Source organism: Grammomys surdaster, unplaced genomic scaffold (assembly GCF_004785775.1).
Source record: "Grammomys surdaster isolate TR1022 unplaced genomic scaffold, NIH_TR_1.0 206, whole genome shotgun sequence".
NCBI lineage: Eukaryota > Metazoa > Chordata > Mammalia > Rodentia > Muridae > Grammomys > Grammomys surdaster.
In genome coordinates, this window is record NW_021604651.1 from 7,516,519 (window position 1) to 7,534,176 (window position 17,658).

Consider the following 17,658-nt stretch of genomic DNA (forward strand, 5'->3'; position numbering starts at 1 on the left):
TACTAAGTCAAGTTCCTTAGAAGCTGCACAGAGGGAAGAGAACTGAAGGCAGGTAAGATTTGTAGGGAAGTTTTAAGTCTTGACTTGCTCTAAGTGCCCCTGGACACAGGATCTTTCTGGGCTCCTTCTAACAAACCTGTTAATGTGGTAAGGTGACTAACTCTATGGACCCCATCTCACTTCAAACATCAACTGTTTTCTTCCTGTATGGATCTTTCAGTTTATCAGTTTGTATGAAGTCAAACTACTAAATTTATACTTATCAAATTACACAAGAAGCAAAATGATCTGTTAGGCCTCACATAAGCAACAAATTTAAAAATCCATCAGAAGAAGTGATCTGTCAGGATCCCGAGAGGACACAGCCTCTTCATGCAAAGGAGCTCCAGATGGTCCCTATCTCAGCTACCCATGAAGTCCTCATAGCAGTCAATGCATGTATGTATGTATACGTGCATGCACAGATGTGGTGTTAAAAACAGATGAAAGAGCACTAATGCTGCCATCCCCCTGTTTTGGCAGGTTTGCTTGCTTATTTATTTTTTGGTTGTAGGTAAGAGAAAAGACACACAAAAAAGCTGTGAGGTGCATTAAGGGTCCTTCCCCATCGTCTTCATTCTTCTCTAGATCTGCAAGAGGAGATGTTCTTTACTACCGACATGGGTTTGTTCGACCTTCAGGAAAAGACTTAAGAGGCCAGTGTCAGTGGAGAGGGCCCGGGTGTGTCATCTTAGCTTGCCCAGCCCCATCTGTCCTGCAGGGTGACCCGTGAAGCACAGTTAGTGCAGACAGGAAAAGCAGTCCCAGCCTTTCTGGGAGGAAGGAGATAGAGAAAAGAAAACAAAATACATTATTCTGTGGGAAACAGGTGTGTAAAAAACTCACTAGTTTACTATGTTAAAAAAAGGATGGCACATTTATTGCTACATAAATGTTATATACATACTGTGTTTTCTGTTACAGCGACAGAAAAAAAAATTTGAACTTCTTGCTGCTGGTTGAAAAGGTTTATCAATAATACCTTGAATTTGACACAGGATACAAATCTGCAATAAACCAACAATGGAAACTGGAGAACAGGATGAAAAGCAGCTCATCTCCAACAATTCGCTCTCACGATACTCCATAGGAACTACACGGTATGCTAGAACCTACTATGTTCTTAAAATGCTATTGTAAATTTCTGATATTAATGAACAGGTTATGGTAAATAACCCTACATTTTCTTTAACTACCTAATATAATAAAATAAAGTAAGAAACTTTTTACTGAAAACTTTTGATTTCAAAAATCTAGAAAGAGTAATATTTAGAATTCAAGAAATTTTCTTACAAGATTATTGTATAAAAGACTAGCTACAGTGAAAAATAAGCCAAATGTTTTTTCTTTCTATTTTATGAAGGAAAGCTTCTGGGCATACTGCAAAGTCTACTATAGCGAAAAAGACAACAAGCTCTGAAGAAAAGGCCAGGCAGTGGCATATGTTCACTCACACATCATAGCAACAACTTCTGTTTTAGCTGATTAACACTGAAAGGAAGAACAAGGCCACAGATAGAGTCTGATGTAACTGGAGAACATATACAAATTAAGGTATGCAAATTAGGTCCGCTAAGTTCACCAAAGACTGACTTGTTAGAAATAGTCCTGATGGAGGATCTGAAGTGCTGTCTTAATGGTTTTTGTTCTTTCAAATTCTCCGGCGTCCCTAAATTACAGAACAACTTGGGATTTTTCTTCTGTGCAGATTGCCACTGCTATTGTCTCTAAGGAGTTACTTAGCCAAGACCATCGTGCTCAGCATGTTTTTCTCTCCCAGGGCTGCTGTGGTGGAAGACAGATTTCATGGAAGTTTAAAGTGATTACTGTGTCTTAAAAACAACTGTAAAGGATTAGAGACAGAGGGTGCCTTAATGCATAATGCTAAAATGGACTGACAGGTACAGCTCAGTGCTAATCTGGCTCTTCTTGGGGTGGGGGCAGGTGGTTGGCAGGTGATTAAGTCACTCTCCTGCCCCACCTCTCCACTGACCAGCCACTCAAAGGACAGACAAGTAAAGCTAGGATAAGGAAATGTGACCATTGCTCTTGGATTCCATAGGTAATTATCCTCAGAGTGGTTGAGTGCATTCATCACACTGCCTGTCCTGGTGACTACTGGGTTTTGTTATGCTTACCATGAAAAGTCATCTTTGTATTGTACTGAATGCATTTTGTGCTTACTTAACAGCTAACACTTTACAAGTACTATATTGTGTAGTACTTACTGCTCAGAAAACAAAGCAATTCCTAAAAAGTAGACTCTTCCTTGTAAGTTACACTTCCTGCTATTATAGCTTTACTATGAAACCTAGAAGCCTGAAAAGTCTTAATGATTATTAGAAATAAAGCAATGTTTATTTGGGGCAAATCCAGGGGACAAAACCTTCCCCTTTCAAAAATCTTAGCTAGGCTATGGTCACAGATGGTGTCTGCTTACCACTTCAGGGACATGAACAAAGCATACAGGGCTGCAAGGAGGGTTCTGGACTGTGACCATAAACTATGCAGACTCAGATCAAATATAACACCCACAAAGTGAAAATAAAAATGAGTGAAAAAAACAAGAGAGAAATGCTATACCAAGTAATATTTTCCTATTTCATGGAAAACGCTATTCATATGGCGAAGGTCGGAGAGGGCAACAAAGGACTCCCTTCCTTTTTAAGACACTAACAGGTATGCCGGGAATGCTAAGGGCCAATGGTTGCCACTGCTCTGTGAACAACAGCTTTTAACAATGCTGGCATCAGCTGAGTGTACATCAGCTTCCCACATGAACTTTTCCCTTTATATGTAGACCTCACAGTTCCATAACAATAAATAAAATTTGTAGTTACAATGCATTTGTCAATTCAGTTTAGGCACAAGGCAACTTCCACGTTGAGTGGAGAGATGAGACAGTCTCTGATTGTGCAGAAGCGACACATTGCTTACAGCAGAATGATGTGCTGCAAACACCTCACGGGCCGACGTTCTCTGATGAGCTTCCTATCCTCACTTCTGATGGAAGTGCTGACCAGTTGCTTTGATCATAGGATTACATATGAGTTTCTTGTTTCAAGTGTTTTGCTTTTTCTTCTCCCTCCTGCCAGGTTTGTGTCTTCAGATAATCTGAGTTGTCCAAATCTTTATGAGGAGAGGTCACCTTCTATCTAGCCTACTGATGACTCCTGGAACTGTGGCAGGGAGAAGAGGACAATTAGTATATTTAATTTTTTTTTGTTTTTTTTTGTTTTATCAAGACAGGGTTTCTCTGTCTAGCTCTGGCTGTCCTGGAACTCACTCTGTAGACCAGGCTAGCCTCCAACTCAGAAATCCACCTGCCTCTGCCTCCCAAGGGCTGGGATTAAAGGCGTGCACCACCACTGCCCAGCTGTATATTTAATTATTAAGTATAATAATTATTAGAAATAATACCACTCTCCAAATCCAAGTTGTTGTTCATTTTACTTAGGTTTGGTTAAGTGAGTTCAAGTGATGTTTCAGATCTCCTGATCTGAAATGCTGCGGCCCAAGATTCTTGCTGGATGCCTGAAATATGCACAGTATTGTACTTGCACTATGATTTTTTTCCCTATACATAAATGCTTAGGATAAACTTTACAAGTTGGACATAGTAAAACATGGGCAACAATAAACAATGAGAGCATATAACATTATAATATAAGTCTATGTTTTCTTTTTGAGACAGGGTCTCACTATGTATCTTTGGCTAGCTTGGAATTTGCTATGAACACCAGGCTAACTTAGAACTCATAATCCCTGCATCTGCCTCAGAGTGCTGGGATTAAAAGGATGTGCCACCATGCCCAGCCTTCATTGCAAACTGTTTATGGATTACTGCTGGATCTAAATAACTGGAATCATGGGAAGTGAAACTTCCAAGGAAAGGGACTAGTCTGTAATTGAAAGAGTTTTAGCATGTGTGTACAGGGGACCTTCTGATTAAGACTTTATGCATCAGCTTAGTCAGCCAATTATGAAAACTATCATGTTGGGAGCAGGTAAGCTGGCAATACCTGACCTTAGATTCCACCCGCTGACTGCTCAGCAGTGTGATCACAGCATTCCCTCATTGCTGCGCCCAGCCCACCATGTTAGGTTAATGGTTTATATTCACTTTTTCTCAACAGAAAGTTATGAAGTCTTAGCTGCTGGCCCATAGTAGGTCCTCACTAAGTATTATCTACAGAATTTAAGAAATAGATGGGCAGTTGTGATGCATGCCTTTAATCCCCATACTCCAGAGGCAGAGACAGGCAGATTTCTGTGAGTTTGAGGCTAGCCTGATCTAAAGAGCAAGTTATAGGATAGCCAAGGCTGCACAGAGAAACCCTGTCTCAGGGAGAAGGAAAAAAAAGAATTTAAGAAATTATCTTATTAGTTCAAACTTTATACATTCATATGTTCCCATTATAATGTATATATTAATAACCCTGAAAAATGCCATTACAACTCCTTATAATAGGAACATAATTAGGAAAAATCATACTTTCACTTTCCTATTAGATGACAGGCAATACTGTTTGGTAACAGTGATACTCTTGGGGACAGAAAGCTATTAAAAGTTACTTGGTTTTACATTGGTAGCAAATTGCTGGATATTTTTATATGGTCCCTAAATTATTACTACTATTAGAGCAAGTGCAGAAGCACATTTGCCACTGCATGCCTGTAGTGGTCTAAGGACAACCTTCAGGAGTAGGTTTCTCCTTCCATCATGTGGACACTGGGGATTGGACTCAGGCTGTTAAGTATGTATGGCAAGCACTTAGAAGCACCGAGCCATCTCCTGGGCCCCTTGGTGAGAATATTTCCACACTATACAGAAAGATAAGGCTAGAGATGCCAATGCAGCAGAAGTACAACAGGTAAAGATCTGGAGGTAACTAGGAGAATTGACAGTAGATAGGGAACAAGACAGGCTCTGAGTCCAGTGTAATGCTTTTTCATGGTCTGAGGGAAACTAAGCACTTGAGCTCTGTATGAAGTGTTTCTCATTACTGCTCTTTTAGACCTAGCAACTTAAAAAGTCACCTCTGCCCTGACAAACAGTGGTGTGTTTTTATCTAAAGACACCAACATTTATTTATAAGATGGATCCGTTACTTTCCTAGATTCTGTTTTCCATAGAATACAGGGCAATGGCTTGCCTTTTAGAGAGTGTGTGAATGAACAAGCTCTTGCCCGAGGACTCTGTGACTCCATGATGACTGCAGGTATCCGTGGGGCAGTGGGGTAGAGTTCCCTCCAGGATGCTACTGTTACAGTGATAACTGACTACCAGCAATACTGACCTGTCTTCCTCTTCTCCTTTTGCACTGCAGTCTAATCTGATCCTAGTAGTGGTGGCATAAACCAAATTTGACATGAAATAGCAGTTTACCTACTAACTATTCTATTGAATTCCAGATTTTCACCTCAAAATGAGAAACTACATTTGGTATCATTTCTGCTTCCATCCATTTGCCTTTATCATTTTAAATCTGTTGAAAAATGTAAGAAAATAACTATATAATGCTTAAGGCAGGTTATAAAAATGAAGTTATGGTTGGGAGTGGTAGCACATGCCTTCAATCCCAGCACTTGGGAGGCAGAGGCAGGCAGATTTCTGAGTTTGAGGCCAGCCTGGTCTACAGAGTGAGTTCTGGGGCCAGACAGGGTTACATAGTAAATCCCTGTCTCAAAAAAAAAAAAAATCAAATGTTCCAAAAATGAAATGATCAGTTCTACTCTTAATCCATACTGCTAGCTAAAAGGCTAGTTTAAAATATTTAATTATAGTTCACACTGATTACCTACTAAAATATTAACTTTGCAACTATGCCTTTGTAAGTAAAATGGAGCAGAGAGAGGGCTACTTTGTGTTCACCTCACATCTTTACATTCATCCATCAGTGGGTTCTAGAGTGTGTTCAATCATGACTACAAGAGCACAGTAACTGCATTTCCCAATCTCCATTCACTGATCCAGATGTTGTGTACAGTAATGGTCTGCAGAGAAGAGCCGGACCAGTACTTGTGAGCAGAACAATGTGGAGCAAGGGTGGGAACAGGGACAGTTTGAGAAAGGAGTCACTGTGATTCCCTCTTCTTGGAGCGTGAGCACACATGCTGACTCAGACCTGGCACTCCTTTATGAGCCACAAGATTTTCAAAAGATTTAAAAAGTAATGTGGTCTAAAACGACACTGGCTGTGATAAGACAACAGGAAGGCCCATAGATTGTTGTATTCCAAATTAAATAACTTTACCAAATTATCTGTGGCCTTTCCAATTACCAGGACCTGCCATAGAGAGCCGCTCTGCAGTTCTAACTACTGTAAAATGAAGTGGTATCCTTGCACTTCCTTCTCAGACCCATACTCACCTGGCTGATGTTTACAGATGACCCATAGGGTTGGTAGTCTCACTAAGCCCAGGATGGGTTCCTGGCAACGTGGTGGGCGGCTCTGCTGACGCAGCAGAGACTTTTTCTTCTTCTCTTCTCTTAAGGCAGGCTGCTTTGGGGTTAAGGTTCCTCTCTACAGCAGAAGAAGAGAACTGGCATCATTATGTAAAAAGGCAAACCAAGGGACTGGAGCTGGAGGTCTGGTAAGTGGCAGTAAGATTGGATCTCTAGGCCTGACTGGTGTCTGTTAACAAGGCTAGCCTCTAACTTGTGGATGTCTTACTGTCTAGGCCCCTAAAGCAGGCTAAAGACTGTTAGGTCTTAAGTTGAACATACTTCTGTTGTTCTTTCTGTGAGGATGATCACTCTCTGGAACTTCATTTTTTATATTAAATCTAATCTACAGAGGCAGCCATGCTATGTTCACACTAAAACTTTAGTATTAAATGAGATCTAGAATTCCTAGTAACTACTTTGTATTTTCTCTATTTTTGATCATTATTTAGTAACTTAGGGTTTAATTTGTTTGAAATTAACATGTTAATCTAGGCAAGTGCTATTATTTGTCAATCAAGTTCTCCTTAGAGTCCTGCTATGACAGAGTACACTGAATTGATATGAAGGCCTGATACCTAGAAAGACATCTGTGCTGTACCTCAAATTTACCAGTTCAGAAAACTATTCCTTTGTAGGAGTCACATGAATGCAAGGGAGGCAGATGACTATGGCATTCCTTCCTTTCCTATTTTGATATAGCATATGCTTATAGCAGAAACAACAATTATGTAAGAAACTGTTATAAGCAAGATACCTATGCTTACTTTTTATTTCTTTCTTTTTTTTAATAACGTAGAATAAGATGACAGAGTTCTTTCTGTGATTGTGGTATAGCAAGGAAGGCAATAAACCTTTTTTATAGAAGACAGCCAAGATGTGATACGTGATGCACATCTATGTCTCTGAGAAGTCCTAGGAACAGGGCTACCATAAGAATGAAAAGGTGGGACTGAGAGTTAGCTCAGTAGTAAAAGCACTGGTTGATCTCCTTGAGGCCCAGAGTTCAAACTCAGCACCCACATGATGGCTCAAAATTATCTATAACTGTAGACGTATGTGATCTGATGCCCCTTCTGGTGTATAGATGTAAATGCAGACAAAGACTCATATACATAAAACAAACCTTTAGAAATGGAAAAGCAAGCGTAGGTATCTTGCTTATGACAGTTTCTTAGATAATTTTTGTTTCTGTTATAAGCATATGCTATAGGGAGTCAAGTGCCATACACGTCAATTTATAAAGGGGCCATTTAAAACTAACCTGTAATGAATATATTCATAGAAATTGCATTTTTTTTTTTTCTGAGACAGGGACTCACTATGTAGCCTTGCTGTCCTGGAACTCACTATATAGACCAGGCTGGCCTCAATCTCAGAGCTCTGCCTGTCTCTGCCTCCTAAGTGCTGGGATTAAAGGTATGTACCACTAAGTCCAGCAGATACTGCATTTTTAAAATGTCCTGTTTTTTAGAAATGGGTGCTTGGCTCAATGCTCATAGCACAGCTCTCTTTGTTATGTTTCCCCTTCTAAGGAAGGTAAGTGTATTTGAATGTGTACATTTTAGAGCCTACCTGTAGTCCACATCTTAGTTATAAAAAGAAAAGGGCTTTATTATGGTATACACAGTTGACTCTATGAACTACAGATGATACAGAATGATATAATATCAGTTTATATTCTGCTTCTCTAAGACACAACATCTAGTAAAAATGCATAAAACCTATACAATTATGAGGAGAACTAATGAAAGAGGAAAATACTTTAAGGATTCCTAGTAAGTACAAATAGTATGTTTGTCATTTAGATGAAAAATATCAACATGAGGCTGGAAAGAGGGCTAAGCAGTGAGGAGTACACACTGTTCTTGCAGAGTGGCTCATAACCACAGTAACTCCAGAGCTGGGGGATCCAACATCTCTGGCCTCCCTGGGCATTGGCACTCACATGCACATCCCATACACATAATTAATTAAAAATAAATCTTTAAAAGACAACAATGGCTTTCTTTCTACTTTTTGTGGTTCTGGGATGAACTCATGGTCTTATCCATGCTCAGATTGTACTTTAGCACCCAGATGCACACATAACCCAAGTGCTGCTTTCTCAACAGGAAACTGTCTCTGCCTAAGAGGAGGAGCTTGTCTTTTGATAGGAATCATGGAATTGTTGAAACAATGGTCTCATGACCAGAGACTAAGGGTAAATCAGAATGTCAACTAAGAGAACAGAGAGAGACTTGAAGGTTTTCAAAAGGCAACAGGCTCTTATTTTTCTTCTAGTGGAACACTGCTCTAAGCTAACTATGACTTTTCATAATAAGACCTAGGAGGCATAATGTAATAGTTGAGAAGAATCAGAGCCTCCAGCTTGACATATTAGGCAAGATCTTGTAGAGTCTGAGAGTCAGACAAAGAAAGAGAAAATGCTAGCCAACTCTACTTAAAGTATCCTCCAGCAAGAGCGGCAGCAGTGGCAGCAGCAGCGGCGAAGGCCTATGTTACTCTCTTATATCCTTGATGTGAATGAGCAGCCCTGGACAACGTGTTACATAGCCAGGAAGGTCTGATACAAATCTAAGTGGAACCAGATTTCTATATTTTCATCATGAGTTTTATCTACTGAATTTTTGGCTAACTCAATAGTCACTTCTTTACATTACTAGGGCAGAGCAAATATCTATGCTATTATGACTCCATGAGATACATGCTGAGACAAGAATTTTAGTGATAGTTTCCTTATACAGCTGTTCTTGTAGTTAACAGCTGACTTCTTTTTTCCTCCATTTCTATTAATGAAATCAAAATCCTACACAATGTTGTAACACACCAACAAAAATGCATATCAGTATGTTTTCATAAACCCTCAAATACATTGCATTATTCATTAGTTTCATTTTCTTTCCCTGGGGCTCTTTACCTACAGGTAAACACCCTCTAAGCCAGTAAGTTGACACGGGGTTTCCTAAACTGACTTGCTTATGTGAGAGCTTTCCTGGATCTCACAGCTTTATTTTTCCTGTGTATGTCCCTACTGGCAAGTCTATGATCTAAATCCTTTCTGAGATATACATGGGAAATGGGTTTGTGAAGGTATTCCTCTACTATCTCAAGAATCTAGAAATGTCCCAAATTGATAATCTTGTTTGTTTCTAGATGATTTAAGTTTTGTCCCTAGAAGCTTTAGGATAATCTTCTAAACCCTAGTGTGCTGAAATCTCATGATGACATTCTTTATCCTCAGGTCTTAAAAAATATTTATTTATTGTCTATGTGCACACAGGTGTATAGATGTGTCCCATAGTGGGCATATGGATGCCAGCGGACAATTTACAGGAGTTGGTTTTCCCCTTCAACCATGGAGGTACCTTCAGGAATCAAACTCAGGTTGCCAGGCTTAGTAGCTCATGCTTTCAACAGTTAAGCTGTCCTGCTGGTTTCACTGTCAGGTCACTTTTAAACCATTCTCGTTAGCATAATGTTAAATCCTAACCTTGAGACACATGTGAGACTTAGAATAAGCTTGTGATTTACCACTACTGTACCTACTTTCCACCCTATGTCTATTTTTGTTCTTCTGTCCTTTTGTATTAATGGCATTTTAATGGAAAACAGAAAGAGTGGAATATTATCAGTACACACACTCTATCTGCCATGTTTGATCATTTCCTTGCAAATCAATATCCTGGGGTTGGGATACATATTTAAAAGAAGACCTTAGATGATTCTGGTACCAACCAGACCTAAAACCCACCATCACTCTCCATTTTCCTCCACTCTTATCTAAAACAGTGAGCTGAATGAGCTGATGTGTGAATGAGTTTGGGAGGAAGAAGTGTTTGATCACCTACTGAATCTGTGTAAGATGAAAATACAAACTTGAGGACTACAATGAAATCTGCTACAAATAGAATTGGTCAGGCTACTGTCAACAATCACAGTGACAACAGAAATGCTTAAAGGGCAATGGCAGAGATTAGATGGGGCTTTGTACAATGAATAACAAAGCACAAAAAAGTGATCTGGGAGAACCCCAGGATGACTGCTAGCCCTAAGTCTGTCTGCCTTAGGAGGCTCCAGGTTGGGGTTGGTCAGATACTAGACAGGTAAACAAAGTATGTCTTTATAGAAACTGATGGCTCAGAACTGCAGGTGTGCCGAATCGTCCTAAATGAACATGTTATCAAACATCCCAACTTCTGCAGATACAGTCTAGGCAAATATAACTACACCAAGCTTAGAAGACACTGCCAAGGATGAGGCACAGGCACTGAGAGCTGATGAGATATGGGGAAGAGGGCATCTGAATGTTTTTCAAGGAGTTGTAAGATAAAGGCTCTGCAAACCCCTGACACAAGTAATGATATTTTGCTTGCAGACAGGAGCTTAGCATAACTGTCTTCTGAAGAGTTTTCATCCATCAGCTGATGGAAACAGATGCAGAGACACAGAGCTAAATGAGGCAGAGCTTGGGATTCTTGTGGAAGAATGGAGGGAAGGGATGAGGGAGCTGGAGTGGTCAAGAACACCACAAGGAAACCTACAAAGACAACTAACCTGGGCCCATGAGGGTGCAGAGACTGAACCACCAAACAAAGAGGATGCATGGGCTGGACCTAGTGCCCTTACACATATGTAACAAATGTGCAGCTTGTTCAAGTAAGTTCCCTAACAATTGGAGCAGGGGGCTGTCTGACTCTGTTGTGGCCTTTGGATTCCTTTTCCATAGCTGGGCTGCCTTGTCTGGCCTCAGTGGGAGAGCATGAGCTTAGTCCTACTATGACTTGATGTACCAGAGTGGGTGGGTACCCATGGAAGGCCTCTCCTTCTTTGAGGGAAAGGGGAGAGGGAATGGGGAGAAGGGAGTAAGGTTGGGCCTGGGAGGAGAGGAGGGAGGCTTCAATCAGGCTGTAAAGTGAATAAATCAACAATTAATGGATAAAAAAAAAGATAAATGCTCTGGACTTCAGGCTAAATAGTCTGAAAATGGAAGAAAAGGCCTTCCTGGGATTAAAGCACTCCTTAGGACAGTTGGGGTTCAGTGTGTCTGACGTTCACTCATCTCTAATCAGTAAAGAACTTCTTAGACTTAGACAGCTCATAACATGTGAAAAAGTTGGAACTATACTCGTAACATTCTGAGGTAGTTTAGTAGGTGGACAAGCCTGTATGTCCTCTCAGACTTGAATTTTCTGCTCCAAGTACCTGCAGAGGACTGCTGCAAAGTCAAGTGTTACAAAGGAACAAGGTCCATCTGTGAAGTAAAAAGCTCCTAACTTTTTTCAAATAATGAAACATTTCTTATTTCAATAGCTTGCAGCTGAGGCTAGGTATCTCCACTCTCAAAAGTTTTAAAAATGCAACCTTGTCTTCTAACTCTAATGCAGGGCAGAAATGAAAAGGTGGTACCTAGGAATAAATTCTGGTGCCTTTGCTGATCACTCAGATGTCTATACAGACAGAGAAGGTGGCGTTTACAGTAAACTGCTAGTGAAATCAGAGTAGAACATAAGCTGGGCTGAAAAGAGAAGAACACACCCAGGACTTCCTCACAGGTGCCCTATTGTCTTCAGAGTGGGGCCACATGTTCACTCAGACACAGTACAAGAACACTGGTTGGTGAAGGAAGGACAATGTTCCTGTTCCTGTCAGGTGAGCAGCAAGCAGCCCCTGTGCATCTCAGGAGAGGCTGTAATCTGTAAGATCTGTTTTATAAACAGTCATTCTCTATCACTTCTAGGGTTATGAACAAGCTGAGAACATAGCTGATTTCAGGAGCAGGATGACTATGCATCATTCCTACACATCAAACATACTGGATGGACAAAAGAAATGAATTTCCAGCTAATGGTAATGATGTAGCTTTCAAGCATTTACCTAGCCTACTCTGTTTGTCTACCCAATACAAACATTTAGATAATCTAACAAAATAGGAGAGAGAGAGTTGCTCACAAGCATAGAGACTTGTGGCTCAAAGCTACATTTATTAGTTCCTTGCAAAAGGGTTGCAGATAAAACCTTTAGGGGACTGCTGAAACACAAGCTAGAAGGTGGAAGCTCAAGAGCAGAAGTCTCCACTATTTGATAACTGCCCAGCACAGAAGAGGTGCTGTGACAAACACATACTAAACAAATGAAGTGTAAAGCTTTTTCAGGATCCCCTCAGACTTTATCAAGTAGTAAACAGGATAATTGCCTCAGTTGATAGTATGAGCTCGTTCAAACTACACATATGTGACACATGGGCATGTCTAAGAAGTTTATGGCATTTCTAATAGAGATCAATAAAGTAGCCCTGAGACCTCTTGACATGGGTATAAAGGACACAGATGTGATAAAGACAGGAAGGGGCCATGCTTACTTATCCTATTAACCAGCAGCATTTATAGAAGCCCCAGGGTAAAGCACATGGGGAAAACCTAGTGCCAAGGAGGGAGTACAACACAGTGCAGTGAGGAGGGCAGGTCTAGGCAAGCCAACACAACAGTGAGGACAGACACTGAGGCAACAAGAGCAGATGGGGGCTCCAAACTGCCAGTAGGCTAATGCTGTTCCTTCTCTGCCACATTTCCCAGGATTGGTCTCTATGGGTTTGTGGGAAGCTCTTAGTTTGTAGATACTGAGTCTCAGAACTACAGGGAGAGTTGGATGTGGATGGCACAGACATACTCAGAGAGCTTTCATATGACTTGCCTAAGCAAAGCACAGTTAACAAATGTTTGTCTGTCTCTGCTGGACTGACTTACCTCTGACTTGCTGTTCTAGACTAAGGATGACTGCCACCGCCTGATGAAGAATGAGAAGTTTTGTCTGAGGTTTTTCACTCTTCAAATGAAGCTGACACATTCGGCCAAGCTCCTTGAATGCCTCGTTAATATCCCGCACACGCAGGCGCTCTCTGGCATTGTTAGCCATCCGTCTTTCCTTCTCCCTTTCGATTTTCTGTTCTGGATTGAGATCCTCATCTTCATTGGTACTGCTAGAACAGAGTAGCAACAGTGTTTATGAGCTTCCCTATAGATGTGCTGATCGTGCCAAATTATAAATTATGGTGCTGGAATGGAAGCTATAACCCCTACGAGGCAGGAGCAACAGCTGTACCTAATGTTACTGGATACTCCTTTCCTTTCTTCAACGTACTGAGTACTCATTTAGTTAAGCTGTACAATATGTATTTTAATACATTTTTATCGCATATTTTAGCATAAAGGCCTCTCCAAGAAAGCAAATTATTTGTAAATAAGAAACAAAACTAAATTCTACCAACTTGTTATTCAGATTGGATCTAAAGATTATTATTAACAGGACCAGTTCAGCACATACTTCCAGGTTCTACCCTTAACCTACAGATTCAGAAGCTGCATTAGCGGGCCCCCACTGATTCCAATGTACTGAGTGCTGAGGGCCTGTCCTGGATCATGAGCATGTCATTTCTGCTTAGAAACACTCTGGAAGTCACCTGTCACACAAAGGACAGAAGACAAGACACAGAGAATCTCAAAATATAGGTAACTAAGATGATGAAAAACCCCAGGAGAATTGGAATAAAAAATACTTTTGAAGGACAGACTGCCTTATGTATTATCTCTGGCTATTTGGTATTGCACAGTAGAATTGAGTAGCTGTGAAGGAGATATAAAACTGTGAGTATCTATGTTCTGCCCCTTTACAGCAGAACAGTCTGTTGCTTTCTAATGGACATGGAGAGAGGGATGCACATTATCTGTTAAAATTTGTTCAGAATAATAAAATGATGAGTAGGTTGCCTAGAAGAAGCGGTCTCAGAATTCTCTGACTGAATTTACTTTCTCATTTACATTCTTCACGAGAGTAAGACGCATTACTAAAACCACAGCACTGCCAAGATTCATTTTCCTCAAGAGAGGCATTTAGGCTTTGAAAGCTATGAGAATGTCAAAGGCAAAGAAGCTCTTTGCTAGGTGTTTAAATGGAAGAAAGAGTCATGGATGGCTTCCGTTAGTCCTATCATTGCAGTCTCCTTCGCACTGTAATGTAGCACACAAAATGGGTATTTTAAGTATCATTAGCTGTATGTGATAGATACATCATCGATAAATGATTCATAAACCATAAAACAGGATGCATTTAAAAACATTATATCATGCTGGGCTGGGCTGATCATGTCTATAATCCCAGCACTTGGAAGACTGAGGCAGGGGGATCATGAGTTCAAGACCTAGTTACAATGTCTGAAAAACAATACTATAGACATATGTGCACAAACAAAACCACCTAATTTTAATGTAAAACTAAAAAAAAAAATCTGAAGGAAGATATACAAATTATTAGAAACTAATATCCAAATTCATGCTTGGAAGATAATTAAGTTTAATTTCTAGAAAACTCTCCCTAAGAATATCACTTTATCTGGAACACTTTATTTTTTATATTTTTCTCAAATTACTGCTGAAATCAGAGAATAGCAAATCATTATGAAGGACCAAAAGGTAAATATTTCCTATTTTGAGAGACAAATGGCAACTACTCAAATCAGCCAATGTTAAAGCAAATCCAGCCACACATGACATGAAATCAAAGCGTATGGTGGTTTCTAATAATAACACATAATAAGCAACAGGGTGGTGCTTGCGTGAACCACACTAGATTTTGCCATATACTTAGTTCTTTAACAGATCAAATATTTATTGGCGGGCATACAACAACAGTTTAACCTGTCCTCTCATTGTCTTTTTTATAAACTATGAGCAACTAAAAAATGATAGGCAGTTCTTCTGGGAAAACATGTGAGCTGTAAGGGCTGGACACTAACACACACCTTGTTCTGCCTCTAGATGAGACCTTGATGTCTTTCTGGGAGGACTCATCATCTGATTTCATGTCATCTGATGAAGGAGGTTCATGAAGGTTTTCATCTTTTTCTTTGTTTTCAGTCTTGATTTCTGTTGGAACAACATTTCCAGACTGATTTTGTACGCCACCTACCAAAGACGCAACAGAAACATAAAACATAAGACTAGACCCATGTTTCAATCAAGATGGTTCAAAGCTTTCTAGAAGGTAAATACCCCTCAGGGTTATGCTGTAAGAAACTTTCTGGAGGCAAGGTAAAGTCCATTATGTAGAGCCAGAAAGACCTTCACAGAAACTAGTGGTCAAAAATGACAAAACAGTCACCTCTGAAATTTTCTGGTGTTTTATGGTTCAGTTCTGTGTTTGAGGCAGCAACAGTACTAGACAGGACCGAATGATTGCCATTGAGACTGACCGAATCTTCCCGATGAGTCCCGACCTAAAGTGAAAATAATCAGAAAGAAATCAACAGTGGCCAATTTTTAAAAATTTAATTTTATTTTATTGTGAAAGGCCAACTGGCAGGCTGATCCTCAAATTCTGTAATTCAAGTGACTCTCCTGCCCCAGTCTTCTAAATAGCTAGGATTACTTCTGAATAGCCAGGATTACAGGCATGCACTACTTCATTTGGTTTTATATAAGTCTTATACAGGAACTTATAGAGAGAATACAGTACTAGTCATCTAAATTTAACAACTCTTTTTTGGGGTTACTTTTTCTGAATTTCAGTGAACATTTCAAAATACTTGACAGAAGTAAAATATTTGAATCCAAATGTTATTTAAAAATAAGTTTCAACATTTGTATTCCACAGAATGTAGTCAGGAAAAGCCAAAAGGGCTGGCTGCCAGTGAATTCCACATTCTAGCTACTATACCACCAGAGGGCTTTAAAAAAGCTATTAGAGATAAAATAAGAGGCTCAGCATTAGAGAGCCCCGTAGACTTGGAAACCTCCTGTGCATACCTGCTCCTGTGCTCAGTAAAATAGCCTACACTGAAGGCACTGATGGTAGTCATCTAACTGCGTCTTCTCACATATACAGCATCTTATTTTTCCTCTCTCTCACTTGCAATGCAAACCTAAAGCAAACCAAAGGCTTTATATCCCTGGGCAATAAAATCTCCATATCTATTCTTAAGCTTCAAACAAACAAGCTATATCTGACCCAAATGAGAAAATAAAGCACACACAAACACCAACCATTAGATACTGCACTATTTTAAGAGAAACATGCTACAAATAAAGCTTTTTCCTAGAACAGTAGCAGACTTGTCAACTAGAATATTAAGCTTTAATTAAATAGTTTACTGCCTGGATTATACAGAACTACTGTTTTTCAACAGATCCTTTAGCCTTAACAAGTTATCAAGCATTGAATACCTCAAGTAATTAGTGTAGCTTTTATATTTTATGACTGGATTTTACCCTAAGATGTATAACTATCTTTGTGTGGATTTATCCTTTGTTTTCCTGTGAGCTTAATAAAAGAACCTAAGGCAGAATTTCAGGCCACTGGGTCATCTGGCAATGGGTCTAATTAGAATATATTAGATAGATATCTACCACACTTTTAAAGAAATACTTGTTCTTTATCTTTATCCTCATCTTTTATGTTCTCCATAGCTACTTTCAAAATTATCTGAGGATTAGTCAGCGCTGAGAGTTACTCCATCACTGTTCCCCTTGGATATTCAAGACTGTACTGTCCCCCTCCCCCAACATGTAAATTTCATCATGCATTGAAATCATATATTAAAGCAGAGAGGGCCACAGAAATGATGCAGACTTCCAACCTCTTCCCGGCTTTGAAAATTCTGGACTTTAGGTTCCCTGTTCCCATTAAAGACTCTAGAAAAACCTGAAGGACTTAGCCTAACAGTCAGTGAAGAAAGAATATTAAAGGAGAAACTTTCAATTGTGTCATGGGACCTCTGGCATAAAGACATCCTGGTCAAGTCTGTCCTTAGCACTTACTAGTGCCTTCTTCCTACTGACTACTGAGTGGCCTAAGAGGAAAGGAAGGCCAGTTGGAAATCTTACTCTAGGGGCTGATGAGATGGCTCAGTGTAGAAGTTCTTGTCACAAAAGCCTGAAGACACAGGTGAAGGCTAGGTGGTAGGTATGACAGCAGCTTGTACTCTCAGTGGAAGACAGAAAGAGGCAGAAGGTCTCCAGAGAAGAAAGCAACCCAGAGTAGCTGGATTGGTAAGGTTTGAGATCAAGTGAGAGACCCTGTCTCAATATATATAAGCCAGGCAGGAAGACACCAGATGTTAATTTCTGGCTTACACACACACACACACACACACACACACACACACACACACACACACA

At 40.0% G+C, this 17,658-nt stretch overlaps 1 protein-coding gene across 9 annotated transcripts in view; it reads right to left on the reverse strand.

Moving 5' to 3' along the window:
- Positions 1 to 888: 888 nt before the first annotated feature.
- The window catches only part of Tcf12 (transcription factor 12), a 267,077-nt gene continuing 250,307 nt past the window's right edge, over positions 889 to 17,658 (reverse strand). For 5 of the 9 annotated variants that reach the window (XM_028771372.1, XM_028771371.1, XM_028771369.1 and 2 more), the window contains 5 exons: positions 15,644 to 15,758; positions 15,285 to 15,447; positions 13,234 to 13,466; positions 6,413 to 6,566; positions 894 to 3,218 (listed from right to left, as the gene is read on the reverse strand). In XM_028771372.1, the coding sequence (XP_028627205.1) occupies positions 6,424 to 6,566; positions 13,234 to 13,466; positions 15,285 to 15,447; positions 15,644 to 15,758 (654 nt within the window). In that variant the 3' untranslated portion in view covers positions 894 to 3,218; positions 6,413 to 6,423. Of the gene's footprint in view, positions 3,219 to 6,412; positions 6,567 to 13,233; positions 13,467 to 15,284; positions 15,448 to 15,643; positions 15,759 to 17,658 lie in introns of all 9 variants that reach the window. The other 4 variants (XM_028771367.1, XM_028771364.1, XM_028771366.1 and 1 more) reach the window with 2 other exon arrangements.